At 41.7% G+C, this 21,312-nt stretch overlaps 1 protein-coding gene across 1 annotated transcript in view; it reads left to right on the forward strand.

Moving 5' to 3' along the window:
• The first annotated feature begins 14,441 nt into the window (after positions 1-14,441).
• The window catches only part of ACAD9 (acyl-CoA dehydrogenase family member 9), a 54,706-nt gene continuing 47,835 nt past the window's right edge, over positions 14,442-21,312 (forward strand). The window contains 1 exon segment of the mRNA XM_043976327.1: positions 14,442-14,713. Coding sequence (XP_043832262.1) covers positions 14,543-14,713 — 171 coding nt within the window. The 5' untranslated portion in view covers positions 14,442-14,542.

A 21,312-nucleotide genomic window follows, 5' to 3' on the forward strand; every position in this document is an offset into this window, starting at 1 on the left:
TCTGTTTCTTAATTTTTCTGAAACATCCAGAATGCAGTTATTAACTAGGGAAAGAAAGATCTCTATATTCTGATTAGCTGACTAATTTAAAACATTGGATTGACTTTGGTTGCTTCAGGGGTGCTACTGAAAATGACTGGGATATAAGAGAAATTGAATTTGTGAGGCAATCATGGTTGACAATTCTGTTGCTATGTGAGGCAACAGGAGAATGCAAATGGACTGATACTTGATTTTAAGCCGCTTTCAACCTTGTTAACCTACAGAGAAGCTTTAGAAGCAAATATCTTGTGAAAAAACTGTCTTCCATTAGGCATATCACCCATAGATAAAACTCTGTTTTCACAAGTTGATAAGTACTCTGTCACTTTATATAACTGAATTGGGAAATGTTTATGAATGTACCGGGTTTGGGGGGTTGTTGCATTGTTTGGTTTTTTTAAATGAAATGAGGATTAGCAGGAAGATACTGCTTTTTAAATAAAAGTTCCTGACCAATTCTAGTTCTATTGAATATTTCCCTAAAGGTTTAGTCCATATCACATTTTGAAGGAAAAATTTAATGACAGTTACAGAAGATACTAAGCATATGTAGTCCTTGAGAATTAAAATGATCATAAGGGTCAGTCACACCTGAAGCATGCTCCTTATAGAACAATGAATTCTGACTAAAAAAGTCTCCCCATTGTTTTCCTGTTCCCCTGTTAGGCAAAAACTAACAATTGAAACAAATTATTTTTACTCAACTAGAATCTGTTCAGGGGAGTCTTTATGGTATAGAAGCAATTTGTCCTTTACCAAAATGCATATGGTCTATTTATAAATGCTTGCTTATTGATTCACTGCATCATATTATCAGAGATAATTTGTATAGGAGAAGCAGTATTTTAAAAAAATATATTAACACTATTCCTGGAAAAGAAGGCCGGGGCAGCTATGTGGTGAAAATGATAGATGACAGATAGCCTCAGTGGTATATTAGTGCCCCTAAAATAACACATTGCATAAGTCTTCTGTAGAGGGTTTATGGAAACGAATGGGTTAGAACTACACAAAATGAGGAGGGGCTGCAACTTGCATCTGTAAAGTGGGGACTGATGAAATCATAGATCATAGGATCAAAGATCCAGAGCTAGAAAGCACTGTGTGGGCCCTATTAATACAACCTCCCCATCCCACAGACAAGGAAACTGAGGCATAGACAAGCCAAGTTATTTCCCCTAGGTCCCACAGGAAGCAAGCATTAGGGGCAAGACATAAACCCAAGTTCTCCAGCTCTGATTCAGAAGCCTGTGCTCTTCTTTTTTTTTGTTTTTTGTTTTGTTTTGTTTTGTTTTTGAGGGGCAATGGGGGTTAAGTGATTTGCCCAGGGTCACACAGCTAGTGTCAAGTGTCTGAGGCCGGATTTGAACTCAGGTACTCCTGAATCCAGGGCCGGTGCTTTATCCACTGCGCCACCTAGCCGCCCCCTAGCCTGTGCTCTTCTTAAATCACACTGCTTCCTAGTAGAAGAAAAGAATGTAAGCAATATTTTAAAGGGATTGGCAAATATAACTATATTTAAAGTTATTCTTTATCTCCAAAATCACATTAATGAACCACCAAAATTTGCATGTAGGTAGCACATAGGGGCAGCTAGGTGGTGCAGCAGATAGAGCACTAGGTTTGGAATCAGGAAGACTCCTCTTCATGAGTTCAAATCTAGCTTCAGACACTTACTAGTTGTGTGACCCTAAATAAGTTACTTAACCCTGTTTGCCTCAGTTCCTCATCTGTAAAATGAGCTGGAGAAGGAAATGGCAAACCACTCCAGTAGCTTTGCCAAGAAAACCCCAAATGGGGTGTCTAATATAGTTTTTATTTTCCTTTCTCCTACAAAAAAAATAATAAACAGCTCAGAGAAATTAATTTTATATCTCCTGCAATTTGTTTCCATATCTGTCCCCTCCTATCCCTCCCCCCCAAAAAAACCACAAATCAGGGGGCAGCTAAGCGGTGCAGTGGATAGAGCACTGGCCCTGGAGTCAGGAGGACCTGAGTTCAAATCCAGCTTCAGACACTTAACACTTACTAGCTGTGTGACCCTGGGCAAGTCACTTAACCCCAGTTGCCTCACCAAAAGAAAAAAAAAACACAAATCAGAGAACATTTCTCCTACAGGAAAAACCAGATAAGAGACAGACAGAAAAAACATAGTACCAATTTATTTGTCCCAAGAACAAGCAAGTATGACCCATGTGGAGACCCCCTTTCCAAGAAGAAGCTCAAAGACTCCCTCTTTCTGAGGGCATATAAGGTTTTTTTGCTCACTGGTTACAGGGTGTTGTCAATTTCATTAGCATGATTTCAATCAACCCAAAAGCAAATACTATAACAAGAATGGATGTAATGCAAAGCAGTTTTAACCATTTCAGTTATAACAAGTATAGAGGAAATATAGAAGTACCATGATAAGATTACAGGATTCCAAAAAGGAGTTTGGCAAGGATGAGGATACCCAGATGTCCCCACAAGATAGGGACTTACTATCCTGAGGAAAGAAGTCACCAGGTAAGGTCTTATCTGCTAGCTATCTGGGTTCCATTTGGAGTTCAGTTGAAGGGCATTTTGTTCCTATTAATCTAGGGTTTCATGAAAATACTTTTGGATAATAAGGCACCTCCATCAAATCCAGGTGATCCATACATTCATATTAACAGGGGTCACGAAAAGTTAGACATGACTAAAATGACAACAACAAAGGCACAAAAAATGGGAGAAGCTCGATTTTGACAGTTATCTAGGCCTACTTCCTGATTGATAGACTTGTATACAAAGCTATAACAATCAAATGTATTTTGATTCTTTCCTTGAGGATTCCATTTGGGAGAGCTATGCAATAATCTCTCCTAGCCAATGTAAACATTTCATTGGTAGAAAAATAATTTTGCTGTGTAATATTGTGCTAATCTGTATCGATATCCAAATTGTTACTCCTTTGAAAGTCTGGTGAAGCTCATAGATAGATGCCACAGAATAACATTTTTAATGTATAAAATAAAATGCATAGGATTACCAAGAAAATCAATAATATTGAAACAAGCTATCAAAAGAAATTTAAATTGGGATATATTTCACAGGCCCCCTGAAATCTATCCACAGATGCCAAAGAACCTCTGGTAGAAGATAAAGTTAGCAAAACCAAGGTCTTTGGAGTATGTTTTCTACAAAAACTTGTCATAACAACAATTCATATGTTTATAGTACATTAAGACTACAGAACATTTTCCATGTTCATTTGCATCTCAGAACAGTCCTATAAGCAAGATAATCCAGATATTTTTAGCTGCATTTTATAGATGAGGAAACTGAGATAGTCAATGATTTATCCAAGGTCTTACAGTGGAACCAGTGATGACATCCATGGATTCTGACTTGAGATCAACAATGCTTCTCTAAATTTTATTTGGACATCTCAGACACCCAACTGCTTTCAGGGGAGGGCAGAAAACAGAGTTTAATTCGGGTCACAATTGTTAGCATGAGTGGCAAGAAGTGGAAAAAGTAGATCCTATTCAGATTTATAATAAGTGCCATTCATTCGTTTATAAGATTTGCTTGATTCATTCAGTCTTGATTGGGTTTGTTAATCAAAAGCAGGGCAAGTCAAGAAAACAAGTTCAGGGAACCCTCACACAGTCCTTAAAAAAAGGAGATTTCTTCTAACGAGGAAATACCAATCTTAAGTCAAGAAGGCATTTTGTTAAGTAATTACTATTTGCCAGGCATTGTGCTAAGAATACAAAGAGGGGGCAGCTAGATGGTGCAGTGGTTAAAGCACCGGCCCTGGATTCAGGAGTACCTGAGTTCAAATCTGGCCTCAGACACTTGACATTTACTAGCTGTGTGACCCTGGGCAAGTCACTTAACCCCCATTGCCTGCAAAAAAAAAAAAAAAAAGGATACAAAGAAAGGCAAAAACAGTTCCTGTCTTCAAGGAGCATACATTCTAGTTAAAAACTAAGTATTGCTCTTCATTTGTGACCATTGAACCACCTGGCTACCTTCTATGTGTGACCCTGGGCAAGAACTGAGGAGGGAGATCATTCCAGTCGTGAGGGAGAGCCAGTGCAAAGGGTTGGACTCAGGAGGCAGCATCTCATGGAGAGACAGCAAGTAGAGCAGAATAGCTGGATCTCAGAGTGCATGCATAAAATATAGGAAGAGCCCAGGTAGTAAAAATCTTTAAGTTCCAAACAGAGAACTATATATTAACTCAAAGCCTAAAATCTCTCCTCACTACTCAGGTTAAAACATTTTATTTTGGGGGCAGCTAGGTGGCACAGTGGATAAAGCACCAGCCTTGGATTCAAGAGGACCAGAGTTCAAATGTGGACTCAGACGCTTGACACTTACTATGTGACCCTGGGCAAGTCACTTAAGCCTCATTGCCCTGCCCCCCCCCCCCAAAATGTATTTTTCTGAAATGAAAGGCCAAGTCATGTTCTTACTTCCCACACAGAGGTAAGGTGTTTTATTACAAGCTACCATTCATTTTTAAAATGAAATGTTATGCCCTTGATAGATAGTGCTTTTGTGACAATAAAAGGAGTTTTGGGAACCATATTGTCAACCATAAGTCTGAACTAACGAGTGTTTATCACCATGCCACTCAAAACCAAGGAAAAGCCAACAACTGATGGATGAATTAATAGTCAGAAGCTTAAGTCTTAATGTTATTGAATTTCAGTTCAATTCAATAAATATTTATTAAGCCCTACTCTATGCAAGGAATTGTGTTAGGCACTGGAATAAGGTAGGCATTTAGCCATGAATGTATGGAAGTCGGAAAGAAAGGCAAAGTACTGTCTCTAGTAAGGTCTGTCTTAAGGTATATATGGAAACCCAGCCACAGCCTTTTCATGGCTGTTTTCAAATAACCCTGTCAGAAGAAAACAGCATTTCCTGTTCATATAACAGCACTTCTTCAGACAGCTAAAGTCTGAGCCTAGATACAGGGACCTCTTAATGGTTCGCCGTTAGATACAGCTACTGAACTTTTATTAAAGAGAAGGGGGATCTTCAAACTATATGGCATCAGACAACTCACAGCACATGTTGTTTTGGGTCTAAGATGCTTATTTGGGGGGACTTTTGGGGTAATGTCTCTCCTGTGCATTCTTTTTTTTTTTTTTTACAGGGCAATGGGGTTAAGTGACTTGCCCAGGGTCACAAGCTAGTAAGTAAGCGTCAAGTGTCTGAGGCCGGATTTGAACTCAGGAACTCCTGAATCCAGGGCTGGTGCTTTATCCACTGCGCCACCTAGCTGCCCCTCTCCTGTGCATTCTTGATCATTTAGTTGCAAATACTGTTTAAATGGTTGGGTGTTCCAGAATTCCAAAAGACTGAAAACAACCTATGCACAAAATGTATATAACATAGCAAGATTTATTGATGGGTATTCCAGCCAGATGGATCTCCAGTGAAGAAACAAGAACCAAGGACACAGGTGTTACGTCTTTTTATCCCAGATACTTCTAAAAGGAAGAATGTGTTCTAATGAAGGCCTCTAGATAAAGTCTCATGCCAAGTACAAGGTCCTCAGATAAGTTCATAGGGACATCTGACCTTCCCTATTTACATGAGAAGAGTAGGGGAGTTAGTGAGTTAGTGATATCAAGTTCCCCACTTTGTCTTGCTTTGGACTTCCCAACATTCTAATTGGAAAGACCAAGTGTGCTTCCAATTCCTATGACTATTATTTTGGATTTTTGAGCATTAGAATTAAGTGGGCAAAGAAGGAAAAAAAAAGTGGGTGGGGGTAGGGTGAAGAGGGCAAGAGATCTGTCTCATCTAATGGCCTCGAATTGGAATCTGTGAAACATTTTTATCTGAACATTATTAACAGAACAAAGGAACCCACCCCTCTATATTGATAGCCATTATCTACACAGCTGTAACTCCTTGGGAATCTAGCCAACGGGCCCTCATGCTTACCTCATGGGTGAGGAATAGACACCAAACAGCAAAAACAAAGGTGTTATTAAATTGATCCATGGCCTGAAGATAGAACTTAACTTTCCTGAATCAGTCTCTAAGCTTTAAAGCATGTTTTCTAGGTACAGTAAATAAGTTAATATTAATTCAGGGCTTTTGTTTTCTTCTTTATCTATTGGTATACTTTGCATCTATGAGATGGATCAGCAGGCTAATAATAATGATAACGATGCTGGTGATAGCTATCATGTATATAGTACTATTTGCCAGGCACCGTGCTAAGTGCTTTACAAATATTTGATCCTCATAACATTAGGAGATAACCACTATTACCCCATTTTATAGATGGCAAAACTGAGACAAACAGGGTTAAGTGACTTGTCCAAGGTCTCAGAACCAGATTTGAATTCAGGCTTTCCTGACTCCAGGCCCACTTTACCACCAAATACAGGAGAATTGAAACATGCTTCCATATTCTATGATCAGAACCTGACCCTGTAGAAATAATACCTTAGAAATGCTCATCATATGACTAAGGAATAACTAACTACCTGCATGTTACGTGATGGTGGGGGTGGGGGGGAAGGAGGAGGGGAAACATTGAAATGAGCATCCTGCGATAAAAAGTTTCATTTGTGTATTCTCTATGAAACAGTATGGGGAAAATGTTAATTAATTCTGTTTGTGTCAAATTTTATTATCCTAGCCTGGTGAATGCAGTTTTCCATCCAGAAGAGTAATTTTCTTTTTAAAGGCTAGGCATAGTTATTATCAGTATTGTCTGGTTTAATGCTAAACCTCTGTAGTTTGTGCCAGCAGTGAAGAACAATCTGTATGAGGGTACCCAGGAAGAATCTAGATAGAATTTTATTCCATTTCATTCCTTTGATTCCTAGTGAATATATTTGATTAGTAACATTCACAGTCTCTGTACCAGAAATTCATGATGCAGTCTGATAGATAGTTTTATTAAAGATTTTTGATGTAGAATGAATTTTATTCTTTATCAACTCAAGCTGAGTGAGCATTACTAAGCCATTTGAAATGTAGAGTGCTTTTCAAGAATGAGCAGCTTTCCACCTTCAGCAGTTGCTCAGTAAGCATACCATTAAAATGAATTCCCCAGCTTCTCACTTCATTATCTGGTTTGCAGTCCGTAGTCAGTGACTTGGAGAATTACAAAAAATGTTGTTATTACTTTCCAACAAATGTTAATGCCGATTGCTGAGCACCATTGATAGAGCCTGAAGTGTTTCTCACAAAGAGGCTGAATTCTGCACTTCTCTACAATTACTTGGCCTGATTTCACTGGATGTCAGAATTATGCTGCTGTGAGGAAGGGCATGATAAATTGTACTTCGCCAGACCTTGGTCCTGACAGTTATTTGTTGAAGGGTTTTATAGGAGAGGAATATTCCATGCCAAATCTACTGAAGAAAAATGGGCATATTTGCATCTTTATGAGCTATTTTCCAGGGAGGGAGATTTAGGAGCCCTAGTTGTGGTAGCCAGCAATCTACAAATAGGGCTTGGTTTTTATTGACTTTAATGCATGCTGCTAAATGAATGTGCCATTAAGTTAATGTGATTACCTGAAATCCACATTAAGGAAGCTGCTTTGGGACATCTGGAGATTTTTAGATGGTGCTTGTGTCATCAATAAACTTTTGGTAAGAATAAACTTGTAGGGGCAGCTAGGTGGCGCAGTGGATAGAGCACTGGCCCTGGAATCAGGAGTACCTGAGTTCAAATCCGGCCTCAGACACTTAACACTTACTAGCTGTGTGACCCTGGGCAAGTCACTTAACCCCCATTGCCTCACTAAAAAAAAAAAAAGAAAAAAAAAGAATAAACTTGTAGGTGAACAATCCACAATCTGAAATGGGCTCATTTGTTAGGAAGCTTTTGCTTCACAAACAAGAGACCAGACCAAAGATTCTTTTCTAAAGTTTATTTCCTTGGGTCAGCTCATTTCACTTGTGGCCAGTTCTAATTGTTAAGAAACTCCTCCAGGGACTGACATCTTTCAGCCATTGTGAACATTCTGGCCTCCAGCAGAACAAATCTAATTCCTGTGTCATATGTCAGCCATTAAATAGGTTAAGAGGGAAGGGGCCTCTCATCCTTGTGTCATTTCAGTGGTGTTGACTCTTCATGACCCCTTTTGGGGATTTTCTTGGCAAGGATACTGGAGTTTGCCAGTTCCTTCTCCAGCTCATTTTATAGATGAGGAAATGAAGGCAAACAGGGTGAAGTGACTTACCCAGGGTCACATAGCTACTAAGTGTCCAAGGCCGGATTTGAAACTCATAAAGATGAGTCTTCCTGATTCCAGGTTGGGAGCTCTATCCACTGACTATGAAGCTTCCCCAAAGGGCCTCTGAGAAGAGAAGAAACCAGCACAAAACCAAAACCTGGAAGGTGGAGTGAGTATAATATCTAAAGGGGACAGTACTGTAGGCCTGATCAGAAAGGAAGGTTCCTTGTAAGGGGATTTGGGAAATGAGGTCCAAGAGACCCGAAATGTGACCTGAAATGTCATGCTAAGGCATTTGACCCATAGCTTACAGGCAAGGGATAGCCATTGTAGGCTTTATAGATTTTAGCTTATAGGAACCATTTGAATTCCTACAATAATTAAGCAAGGGAGTAACACAATTTATGAACACGAGCTTTGAGAAATACTCATTACTAGATGACTATTTCCAGTGGTTAAAATGGGAAGATCCAAAGGATGTGTTTTCCTTAGAATTGAGGACTTAAGATCCTGAGGGAGAAGTGGAGTAACCGACCTCTCCTCTCCCATTATCAACCCTCAAAAGGCTTTTTCTCCCTCCTCTTCTCAGAGGCCTTAGGAGCTGGGTAGCATTTGGTAACCTTTGGGATACCAGAACATAAAATGACAGTATTTAGAGCTAAAAGGAAACTTAAAGCTAATTTAGTCAATTCTTTTCATTTACAAATGAGAAAACCGAGTCCTGGCGAGATCAAGTGACTTGGCATAAATCTTATCTTGCTTGGGGAAAGCTAGGTGGCTCGGATAAACTACCAGCCCTGGATTCAGGAGAACTTGAGTTCAAATCCAGCCTCAAACACTTGGCACTTACTAGCTGTGTGACCCTGGGCAAATCCTCATTGCCCCACAAAAAATATATGTAATAAAATAAAATTTAAAATTTAAAAATAAAAGAGGCAAATGAACTAGACAGTCCTACCATTGTAAAACCCCATAAGTTCTCATTCGGAGCCATACATAAACATTATATGTGTGTACACATATATACATGTATATACATATATGTGTATATATACCTATATGTGTGTATATACCTATATGTATATACACATGTGTATATAAAGATAAACTAGTTATATACAGATATTACATATACTAATACATACATGTATATGGTGTATGCTATATACATATAATACATATATGTGTGTAGACTAACCAGGCCTCAGAAAGTTAATAGGATACATATAATTGCACCCCTCTCCCTTCCACTAATGTACTGACAACTCTTCCTTCCCCCTCTTAATCATTTCTTATTTATCCTGTTTATAGCTTGTACATGTTTGTTTATTTGTTCTCACCTCCCCTTAGGTCATGAACTCCTCAAGAGCAAGGACTGTCTTTTGTCTTTCTTTGTTTCCTCCTTCCCTAATTCAGTACCAGAGAAGGGTCTTAACTGGCACCAGGAGAACGTAATGCATCTGCCACATATTGCAGTGACAAGAGCTGCAGATACCTCCAAATCTTCAGACTATTGGTTAGCATCTCCTTGTCACCTCCTTGAGTAATATTGGTGAGAGGAAATAGAAGACATTCAGCCGGGGCACAGTCATCCCCCTATGTGGCAGGGCCCCCAAATGCCTAGTGAGGTCATGGTTCTGTCCTCTCCCAATGTCATAGATGTATGTGTATGTATATATGTATGTGCATATATGTCTATAAGTATATACATACATATAACAATGTATGTGTATGTATCAACTATACATTAGGATACCATTTATTATCACATGTATTGCTATTAAATATTATATTAATATTAATATATACACATGTGTTTACACACATACACATACCCCTATTGCTCCAGTTATGAGTAGAATTGTCACTTTTGTAATGGAAGCAGTGGGTTAACACCACTATACTCTTTCACATTTCTTAATGGTGTCAGCAGCGTTCCCCAGAAGACGTACTAGAAATTTACCGACTGTGTTGCAGAAAATGCTAGACAGGTGGGTGCTATTGTATATAACATGAAAGGACATGCTAGCTATCCGACAGGGCCTCTTTCATTCCTCAGAATATGGTGTAAATTCCAGAACGTGCTGAGAATGACAACTCAGTTATTGCATTTGTAGCTTTCTGTGAGCTGGTGACCCACCTCCTTCAACACTGTTTCCATAGTAACTAATGTACTTTGGGAATGAGCAGAGACCTCACAGTATAGGCCCAGCAGAGTAAACAAGAGATGGAGAGATTACACGTCCCATATGGTAGTGAGTATATACTCACTATTATGGATAATGTGCATGCAAACACATTTAACCCCCATTTTGTGAAAGGTTTCTTCCTACATTTTATCTCTCCCTTAGAAAGTAGCCACTTAATGCTAATCCAATGACCACTGGCAACTCACAATTTTCACAGCTTAATAGGATGTCACCTGCAAGGCAGGCAGCATGACTGAATCTACTGGGCATCTGACATACCTGACTGCTCATTTTGTGAAGGGTGGATAGAACCCATGAGCAGAATGTGAATTGTGCTCATCCTACTCTCAAATAGTGAGTGTAGATTTCAAAACCGGCCAGAGATTTTGTGTCTTTAAAAAGCAGAATTCACAAGCAATCCTCTGTAGCTACACATTTTACCAAGAAAATCTGTGCCTGAGACCAAAATGCAGGTGGCAAGAATCACATTAGCATTGGAGTAAAATAGGTGGCTCAGTGGTAGAGTATTGGGCCTAGAGTCAGGAAGACTCTACTTATGGCCTCAGACACTAGTTGTGTGACCACGGGCAAGTCACTTAACACTGTTTGCCTCAGTTTCTTCATCTGTCAAATGAGCAACAGCAACAAAAATGGAAGTATATCATACATTTTCCAGTTAACCTTCTTCCAGATCAATAAAAACATTGTTGATATGGTGAGATTCTAGTTAGCTTTGAAAAAAATATACAGTACTTCACAAGGGTCCTCCTTTGTATTTGGTATAGGAAGTTCTCACATGCATGTGCCTTTCACTTGTAATAAATCAAATTTCTGTGCACATCTTATGGAGTTGTGACTTTTGGTTAACAATTAGAAGTGCCCATTTGTAACACATACTAGCTGTGTAACTAAGGTTAAGTAATTAATCACTCAGTGCCTCAAGCAACTCCCCAAGATCATAGTGCAGAGGAGTTTCTGATTTCTATCAGACGAACAAGTTTTCACAGTTTTCACATCTGGAGTTCTTCATGCTGATGAAATCATAATTCCAAACTCAATAAGCAAGAAAACAAACATCTCAGCAAGGCCCCAGAGTACAGAGGAAAGGGCACAGGGCTTAGAGTCAGACTTCCCAGATCTCGGTCCCAGCCTTTTCTACTTACTATGTGAGTGACTGGGAAGAAGTCCTTTCACCTCTGTATCAGCTTCATCAACCTGTAAAATGGGTATGATACCTATCTTACCTATCTCACAGGTAAATTTTCAGTTGTCACATGGATATTATCTTGCTGTCAATGACCTCCTTAAGGTGGAACCCCAATGGGATCCTGGAATCAACAATTTAATAATTCCACATTATTTTCTACAACTGCAATCTCTCTCTTTTTAAAAAACTACTATATTGGGAACTATATTGGGATCAAAAACTACATTTGGGTTGCAAACATTTTTCAATAAAGGAAACTTTTAAATGGTTTTTCTATATTGTTCAGTCATCTGCACCAGTGAATGGATTAACACTAAGGTTAATGAAAAAATACAGAAGATCCACATAGATAATCTACCTAACATGGACAGCCTGCAGACCTAGCAATAAGACATGGCAGCCATCTGGTTTACATTATTTTGTAGCATGCAGACTTTATTTTTTATCTACCTATTGATCGATTGATCTATCTATCCATCCACCCATCCATTCATCCATCCATCCATTCATTCATTTATTTATTTGTTTTGGCAGGGCAATGAGGGTTAAATGAGTTGCCCAGGGTCACCCAGCTAGTGTCAAGTGTATGAGGCCGAATTTGAACTCAGGTCCTCCTGTATCTAGGGCCAGTGCTTTATCCACTGCACCACCCAGCAGCCCCCCCAGCATGTAGACTTTTAAAAGAAAAAACAAAAACCAACCCACTGTTGAAGAAGTATCTCTTAGAGTCTACTTTATGTATTCAGAATTTCCTTGAATAGCCAATTCACACATGGTCAGGACTAGTCATTAATGTTATAATTATTAGCTGTACAATTCTGATCCCTAGTCACATTCTTTACTTCCTGTGTACTGGTGTGCTGGAGCATACTTGGAGAATGTTAGATTATGTTCTTTAGCTAATCTCCCAAAATGGGAAACTTTTTAGAAGGCTGTGTCAGAGATTCATTACCCCTCAGGATTTCTCATCACACGCTATCTTAGGGCATGAAGCTACAGGTGTGGTGCATAAAAGTTCAGCCCAGTTCTTGCAAGTGCTTACTTGTACTTGATGGATAAATGAATGAAGTAGAATTCTATCTCACTCTCTTTGGGAGAAATTAAAACTATCCAGCTATTGCTAAATAATAAGTCAGGTCTATAGAGCACTTTGAGATGTTCAAAGTGTTTTTCCCACAACAACTCTGAGAGATAATAAGTAGTGTGGATGTTACAGATGTGAAACTTGAAGCCTAGAAAGGATAAGTGGCTTGCTGAGGGTCACACAATTATTATGTATTTGAGGCAGGATTCAAATATAGGTCTTCTGACACCAAGTTCAACACTTTGTACCATGCTGCCCCTCAGAAAGTTGGGCATCTGAAATGCTACATAACCTACCCGACTTCCTTTTTTCTCATTCTAAACATGATTACTTGGCAAATGTGCCTACCACAGACTCATGGAGCCAAGTCTATTCAGTTATGGAGATCAGAGACTCTATGAGTTACTCGGGTAAGTTAGACATCATCTCCAAAGTAGAGGCTAGTTCCCATGAGAGGCCATGGCCTAACCCCCAGTGGTGTGTGATTGTCCATTTGGTGGGTACCAAGATGAGCCAGCTCCTATCCTTCCTATAATAGCAGGGTTTATCTCCTCTATCCTTACCCCGCTTTCAATTGTTCTGGTTCCCCATCTCTTCTCTTCTGACCTTAGGGTCACTTCTCTGAAGATGAGGTGTCAAACTCAAATAAAAGGGGGCCACTAAACTGCATAAGGATTCCTGCTGGCACATGTTAACTTGAAAAAAAACCCCACAAATTAGCACGACCTATGTTATATTTTATTTTTATTTATTTTATTACATATCTCCCAATTATAATTTGGTTCTGGCCTCACTTGGGAGTATTGCAGCACCTCATTTTCCAGGGACGGTGAGAGGGGTCTCCAGCCAGGCAGATCATTATACTCAAGCTTCCTGACTCCTAGTCCAGTGTTGCTTTTAACATTGCGAATTGGCAAATAAACAAATTTATACTGAATCAACTAACGAACCAGTTTGCTTGAGTTTTAACTAAACTTTGCTGAGACAGCACGATGTCTCAAAGCCAGGAAGAAGACTCGGGGTTCCATGTCTACCTCGACACAGATCGGCTGGGAGACCAGCATGCCAGGCTCCGGGCTGGGGCTAGGAGTTCCAGAGCGGTTTCCCCGCCTTGGTAGAGTGACCACCCTGCCCTCCTGGGGCTCCGTGTAACGGGGGAGGCCACTCACAAATATCTGCCTAACGAGCAGGATACAGACTGGACACGGAGCTGCTTATCAGCAGACAGCCCGACCTCTCCATCTCCCGTCTCGGCGCCTTGGCCCGAGCCGTGCCCCGTGTCTGCGGTGCTTCCCCTGCCTCCTGGCCGCCTTCAGGACTCAGCTCGGTGCCCCCTTGGCTGGGCCTTCCCCGGTGGCCCAGCCGCGAGTCCCTTCCCCTCTCTGATTGCCATCCTTTGACACCGAGGGCGCCGCCGAACAACACAGTTATTTACATGCTCCCAAGAATGCCTCGAGGGCAGGCGCTGTACTGCAGCGGCCCCGGCACACAGTAGGCACTTTCATACATGTTTGGGCAGTGCCGCCAGCTCCAGCACAACTCACCAGGAGGTCCGCAGAGTGGGGGGAGGGGGAGAAATAGAAGGGAAGGGGAGGGAGAGGGGGAAAGGAGGGAGGAGCCCTCGCCTCCACCGGTCTCAGTCTGAGTTGCGCAGCCGCAGTCCCGGACAGCCGGAGGGAAGTAGAAGGAGGCAGGGGGCGGCCGGGAGAGCGTCGCAGAGCGCTACGCCATCGGGAGGCGTCCGCGTGTGACGCCATCGGGAGGCGCCCGAGCGTCTCCCGGCTCCTGGGGCGCTTTGGCGGCAGCTTGGAACTTGCGCGCGGACCATCATGAGCTGCGGCGGCGTCCTCCTCCTGCGGGCGGCCGGGGCGGGTTCGCGCCGGGCCCTGGGCGTCCTGCCGCAGCGGCGGCTGGCAGCGGGCAGCCTCCCGCGCCTCCTGCGCACCGGTCCGCGGTGCCAATCCTACGCCAAGGATCTGTTCCTGGGGAAAATCCAGAAGGTAATGGCCGTCCCGGCGAGTAGGGAGGGGGTCACGACCTCCAGGACCCCCGCCCCAGGCCCACTTGTCAAGCCCTGTTGTTTGCCCGAGCCAGCCGCCTCGCCTCTTCGGGCCTCGTTTACCTCATCTGTAAAATGGGCAGGAAGGGGGCAGCAGCCGGGCCCTCGGCTCCGAGCTTGAACCCGTGCCTCTCTGTAGCTGGTGGGCCGCCCCCCTCCGTGAACCCCTCTCTCCGTGAGTCTCCCCCCTCTGTGAGCCCCCCGGATTCTTCCGTAATTTGAGGGGACTCCTAATGTCGATTTCAGCTCTAAATCCTGGAACCCTGCCCAGCTCCCAGGTCCGGCCGTGGAGCCTCGGACAGCTAGTGGCAGACCTGAGGCCGGTGGTTAGCTTTCCACGACCTTGGATCAGAGAGGGGGGACATCTCTTTGTTTTCATTATCCTCTAACTTATTTCCTCGAATGACTTGAAAATATTATTGGGAAGAGGGGTCCGTAGCCTTGACCAGACTGGCAACAAAAATGAAGAAACCGAGATCCGTGCCATCCTCCCCTTTTAAAAGTGAAGACGGGGCCTTAGGAGAGGGCAAATGATCTGCCCAAGGTCACGTTGAGAATCGGTGGCAGGACTGGGAAATGAACCCAGATTGTACTCTTAGTGCAGTGGTATCTTCTTTTTAATTTTTTTTTGTTTATTTGTTTAAACTCCCCCCCCCCCATGTTCTTTCTTACCCCATAGCTCCTCCAACAACCACACAGCAGCAAACCTAGTTCAAGCCTCCCTTACCTGTCACTGTGGTAGAAGTCTCTACTTAAAGTGGCCGCGTTTTCTTAATCCATCCTGAGGATTCTGTCAGATAAAACTTCCTTGAGTACAGCTTTAAGCTGTACTTAGTGCCCACTTTTTCTTGATCCATCCTGAGAATACTGCCGGGGCAATCTTTCACTTCCTCATTACCTTGCTTCGGTTGTTCCAAAAAGCCTATTGATGATTATGTAGTTCTTGCTTAGGTGAATCCATGAATCTGTGTATTATTACCTCTTTCCATTCAGGGTGTACTTTATCCACTCCCTATAATCTTGTCTTATTTGAATCTTGTCCCTACCTTCCCAGAGTTATTAACATTTAGGAGCCAACTACAGCAACTCAGGCTGCCCCTCTATTATCCTTGATTCTTACTATGTATAAAGTCACAGAGCTAGGGCTGGAAGGGATCTTACAGATCATCTGGTTCAGTCTCATTTTACAGGTGAGGAAACTGGGGTACAAGAAAGCTAGCCCTTAATAGAGGTGAGATTTGAGTCCAGGTCCAGAGTCACTACTAACATAGGGTTAGAATAGGGCAACCTGACTCAAATCTCCCCTAGATTGACATCAGCTCATTTGGGACTCCTCTCTGGATCTAGTCATTAAACGTGTTCCAAATTTGCCCGGATATATAATCACTAAAATGTATCCAACTCAGCCTGAGTGCTGTAAATGACATTAAATGTAGCTGGGAAGTGTCCAATAAAATAAATAGAAACAGAATGTAGATAATAATTAATTTGTGATTTTCTATGTCAGTATGTGGCCCCAGAGATCCATTTCTATTTGAGTTTGACTGATCTAGCCCACAGGACTCCATCTTAACTAGCAAGGTTGCATGAGAGACTTTGTTAGATCTTTGTTAAAGTCTAAGCATACTATGGCAGCTAAGTGGTGAAGTGGATAGAAAACTTCACCTGGACTCAGGAAGAACTTAATTTAAATCCAGCTTCAGACACTTCTTAGCTGTGTGACCATGGGTAAGTTATTTAACCTCGTTTGCCTCAGTTTCCTCAGCTGTAAAATGAACTGGAGAAGGAAATGACAAGTCACTCTAGTGTCTTTGCTAAGAAAACCCCAAATGGAGTCACAAAGAGTTAGACTTGACTGAAATGATTCAACAACAACAAATACTATGTCTATGGTGTTCTTCTGGTGTATCATTTTAGCTCCCTTGTCAGAAATAGGACAAGATTAGTTTGGTATGACCTGTTCTTAGTGGAGCCTAGCCAACTTTTAGTGATAACTACATCTTTTCTAAATGCTCACAAACCAACTCTTGTGATGGCATTCTAGAATTTTGCCTTGTCTATAATTGACAAATCTTTCTCTCTCTCTCTCTCCCCCCCGCTCTCCCCGCCCTTTCTCTCCCTCCCTCCCTCTCTCCCTCGCTGTCTCTCTCTCTCCCCTTTCTGTCTTCTCTCTACTTCTTTTCTCCCCTCCTCCTCTCTTTATGTGTCCCCCTCTCCCTTCTCTCTCTTTTCTCTTTCTTTCTCCTCTCTTTGCTCTCATTCACCAGTTTCCCTTCTCCAGTTTTATACCACTTATACCCCTTTGATCAGTAACAACAACTCAACCATCATATCTACCCATTATTTCATTATCTATACAGAACCTGGTGACTTGAACTTTCTAAGAAATTATAAAAACATTCTGACTATATCTTGCATTTCCACTCTGTTAATCATTTTTGTTGTCTTGGTTTTATTCAGCAATATGCTGTACCTTTATGATATGTAATACTGTAATCTTTGACTAAAAAGGCATGTAGCTATATAGAACATAGAAGATAATCCTATGTATGGGATCATCTAACATCCTACGATTCTAAGAGTAGCAACAAAAGTAATTGAATTTAAGTGGGGCAGCCTGAAACAAGACAGGACAAATGCTTTAAGGAAACACTGAAGTACAACTTTGACCCATTGGCATAGCTGTTAATAATAGCTACTTGGGATAAAGGCATGATGGCATAAATGGCATAATGAATAGGAGCTCTGAGATAGAACAGCAGGTGGTGCAGAGCCCCAGATAAAAGTCTCTTTAGAATACCACTTTTGAGGATATGACCCAGTTTGTTATATTTTATCTTGCTCCCAAGGTTTCTGTGGTTTTCTGCTTTAGCAACCAGTACCTTCTTTTTGATCAGTCAGGCAAAGAATAGCAAATCCCTTTTTCACTTCCTTTATCTTTTGGAGGATGAAATTATCATTGAGACAAGTTATACATTTCTTAACTGCTCTGCCTTTAGCATAGAGAAAAGTCCTGCAGATGTCTGGGTCCCCTATCACTGTGGTATCCTATTATTTGTGCCAGGTTTGTGATCTCTTTTCCAAATGCCTCATCCAGTTTCTCCTTTCTGCCTTGGCAATCCATAGTATATCCCCAAAACAATATTACTTCTTTTTCTCTCTCCAGTTTCCCCCCTTCAGGTTCCTAGTTTCCCTAATGAGTGTATCTTCTTAATTTAGAATGCTATTCTACTTACTTCTTTTGCAGAAAGTATACTCTGCCAGAGTAATATTTCATTCACAGCCCCGGCCTATAGCTGTACAATACAATATGTAGCTGATGAGTCCTGGAGAACTGGCTCCCAACTGACTTTTTAGTTTCTGGGTTATCTTTTTAAGGCCTTTGAACATTAAACATACCAAAAATCAACAGTCACATCTGTAGCTGGGTAGAGATCTACACTGTCCTTATTCTTTTTTTTTTGGTGAGGCAATTGGGGTTAAGTGACTTGCCCAGGGTCACACAGCTAGTAAGTGTCAAGTATCTGAGGTTGGATTTGAACTCATGTCCTCCTGACTCCAGGGCCAGTGCTCTATCCACTGCACCAATGCACTGTCCTTATTCTTAACTGTTCTTATGCCATATAGCACAGTAAGATAGTCTCCTCATGGATGGATCCTGGCCTATATGAAAAAAAGACCACCAGATTTTGAGTCAGTAGCCTCAGTTTCCATTTCCAGCTCTGCTTTTTGTATGTGACCTTGGGCACATCCACCCCTCTGGGCTTCAGTTCCCTCATCTGTAAAACGAGCATATTGGACCACTTGATCTGCAAGTTCCTTTCAACTTTTAATGGCCTGTGATCTCGTGATCCATTTGTCTTATTTTGTGATTGACCATTACCAGAATCCAGGTAGAGCTGTCAGCTTGCTCTTTAAATGAGGCTTCCCTGGTGCTGGCTAGGATCAGCCCTTGGGTGTCTTCATCGTCTGTTCCCATTCTGCATGAGTCCTTTTGTGTAGGCCGCAGAGCCAGAGTGCAGTCTGATATCCCTGCTGCTCCATAATAAGTGCTTTTGATGATGAATGCAGGCTGTGCACAGTTAAAAGCGGTTTCCAGAAGACCACTTGTGTCTGATATCAGCTTCCAGGTCTTTGGTTACAGAGCTAGAAAGGACCTTAGGGAGCCAGTAGTAGGATTGTTCTATGATCCTTAGATATCCCATGCTTACTGACACATCTATGTGTCTTGTTGGCCTTTTTAAGTATCAATGCAATGTGACATGTGCTGATGTTTGGGGTTGTTGAAGTCTGTGGAATCATAGTCCATTGTGTTCATACATAAAGAGTCAGGCCCCTTGATATTGTGTTTGTTTGTTCTTAATCTTCACCATCACCCTCTTTTGGCTGGACCATCTTTAATTTGTCATTGTCCATTGCCTTTTGGACATTTCAAATTGAATGTCCCATAGCCATCTTAAACTCAGTATGTACGTTCAAAATGATTAATTCTCTTCCCCTCCACACCAGTCTACCTTCCTGATACCCTTAATTTCTTTTGGGACACCACCAGACTTTGAGTCACCAAGGCTCCTCGATTCCTTTCTCACTTGTGCCATGTAACCATTCATTCTCCAAGTCTTGGCAGTTTTACCTTCACATCCCTCAAATCCATCTCTTTTTTTCTCTCCATTCCCACCACATCCACCATAGATCAAGCCCTCATCACCTCTCATCCGGATGCTTGCCTCACTGCCTGGAGTCTCTCTTCTTTCTAATTCATCCTTCACGTAGCTGCCAGTGATATTCCTAAAGCACAGGTCTGATTATATCATTCCCCTACTCAGTAAACAAGTGGCTTGACTCTTTACTGCCTTGGATCAAATACAGATTCCTCCATTTGACATTTGAAGTTTTTCAGCCTTTTTTACACATTATTGCTCTTCACTTACTTATGCTAGAGTTTGGCCAAAATGGCCTTCTTGCAGGTCCTTTCAGACAGCATTCCATCTCCCAACTCTGTTTTCTAGGCTGACCCTCATCCTAACAATGTCCTGCCTGCTTGCCTCCACCTCTTAGAATCCCTAGGTATATGGGTGTTCAAGGAGGACTAGCATTTCTCCTGTGAGGGCTTGCCAAGCTCTTTTCAGAGCTGTTTATCCACCTTTGATATCCACCTACCACTTAACTTTCAACTGTGGCTCCAAGAAACTGTAGCATGCACAGCCGTACCCTGGTTAAGCTGTCTCAGCAGATGGGCTAAACTGGGTTGGAGGTGACCAACAGGCCACAAACCCATCGGTGAGTTAGGGAGATGCCTATCTCAAGCACATGAAGACTTCACCCAGCGGATGCAAACAGTTCGTTCCATTTACCATGAAGGCAGCTGAAACAGGCACTGTGGAGCGCTTAGAGCTTGGTCAGACATCCGAGATGCCAGGGTAATCCACTGCATCCGAGGCCATCGCCAGTCATGCTCACTTTTGTCTTGCCACTGGACTTCAATAAGCCTGAAAGAGAGAGTGAGGCTAATGACTTTGTGCAACTGTGTCTCACTTAAATCCAATCCTGTGATGTCATGGATCTTCTTTGAAAATGAGGGACAAGCAGTTAGCAACAGAATCCGTACATTGTTCAGAGGTCAGCCTGAGCGCCATCTCCTACATAAGGCTTTTCTTGACACCCCTACCCTAACACCCCGCCCCCCAACAAAGTGCCATCCCCAGGAAATGACCATAAATTTACTTTAGATACATTTTATCTTTTACGTGTATGTGTTGTTTACTTCCAATACAGTATAAGTTCCATGAGGGCAGGCACTCCTTGATTTTGTGTTTGTATCTCCAGCACCTAGTATAATGCCTGTTGGCAAAGTAGGTGCTCAGTAAATGTATATTGATGATAAATGTTGTCTCCATACTTAAAAGTATAAAATAAAGTGACTATACATGAACTTCTTACTGCAAGCTTCTCCCTTTTGCCTCAGTTTTGCCATCTCATCCTTTTCTCTTCTAACTTGATAGTCTACATTTAGGCAGGTATCTACTTATGGTGGGAAGATATATGTTGAAAAGGTGCCATAGTACAGTTCCCTCTCTCACTTTTTATTGATTTGCTGAGGGGAGAAGGGTAGCCAGCTTCATTTTTCAGTTAAAACATCCATGATGGTGTGTATTGGAACAACCAGCCTCCACTAAAAATGACTTAGACTGAGAAGAACAACAGATGGGGAATGAGGGGGAATAAGGTATACTGATCTCAAAGAAAAAAGTCTGTGCAAATAACCTCCTAGAATGTTTCTTAGATTGTGTGGTATAAAAAGACAAAAGTAATAAGTACTTCAGGACCACAGGGGTCTGAGAAGCCATATTTTGAAATGCTCTGGCACTGCCCATTAGCTAGTGATATTTTTATAGCTAGTCCAAGTAGGACACTGGTTCAAAAAGACAGATCTTTTAAAAAAATGTTTAAAGAAATTTTGATTTATAAATTTATATCACCAACATTTCTTCCAATATTCCTTTCTGCCCCATTTAACAAACTATATTTTAAGGGAAAAAG

Source organism: Dromiciops gliroides, chromosome 1 (genome assembly GCF_019393635.1).
Source record: "Dromiciops gliroides isolate mDroGli1 chromosome 1, mDroGli1.pri, whole genome shotgun sequence".
NCBI lineage: Eukaryota > Metazoa > Chordata > Mammalia > Microbiotheria > Microbiotheriidae > Dromiciops > Dromiciops gliroides.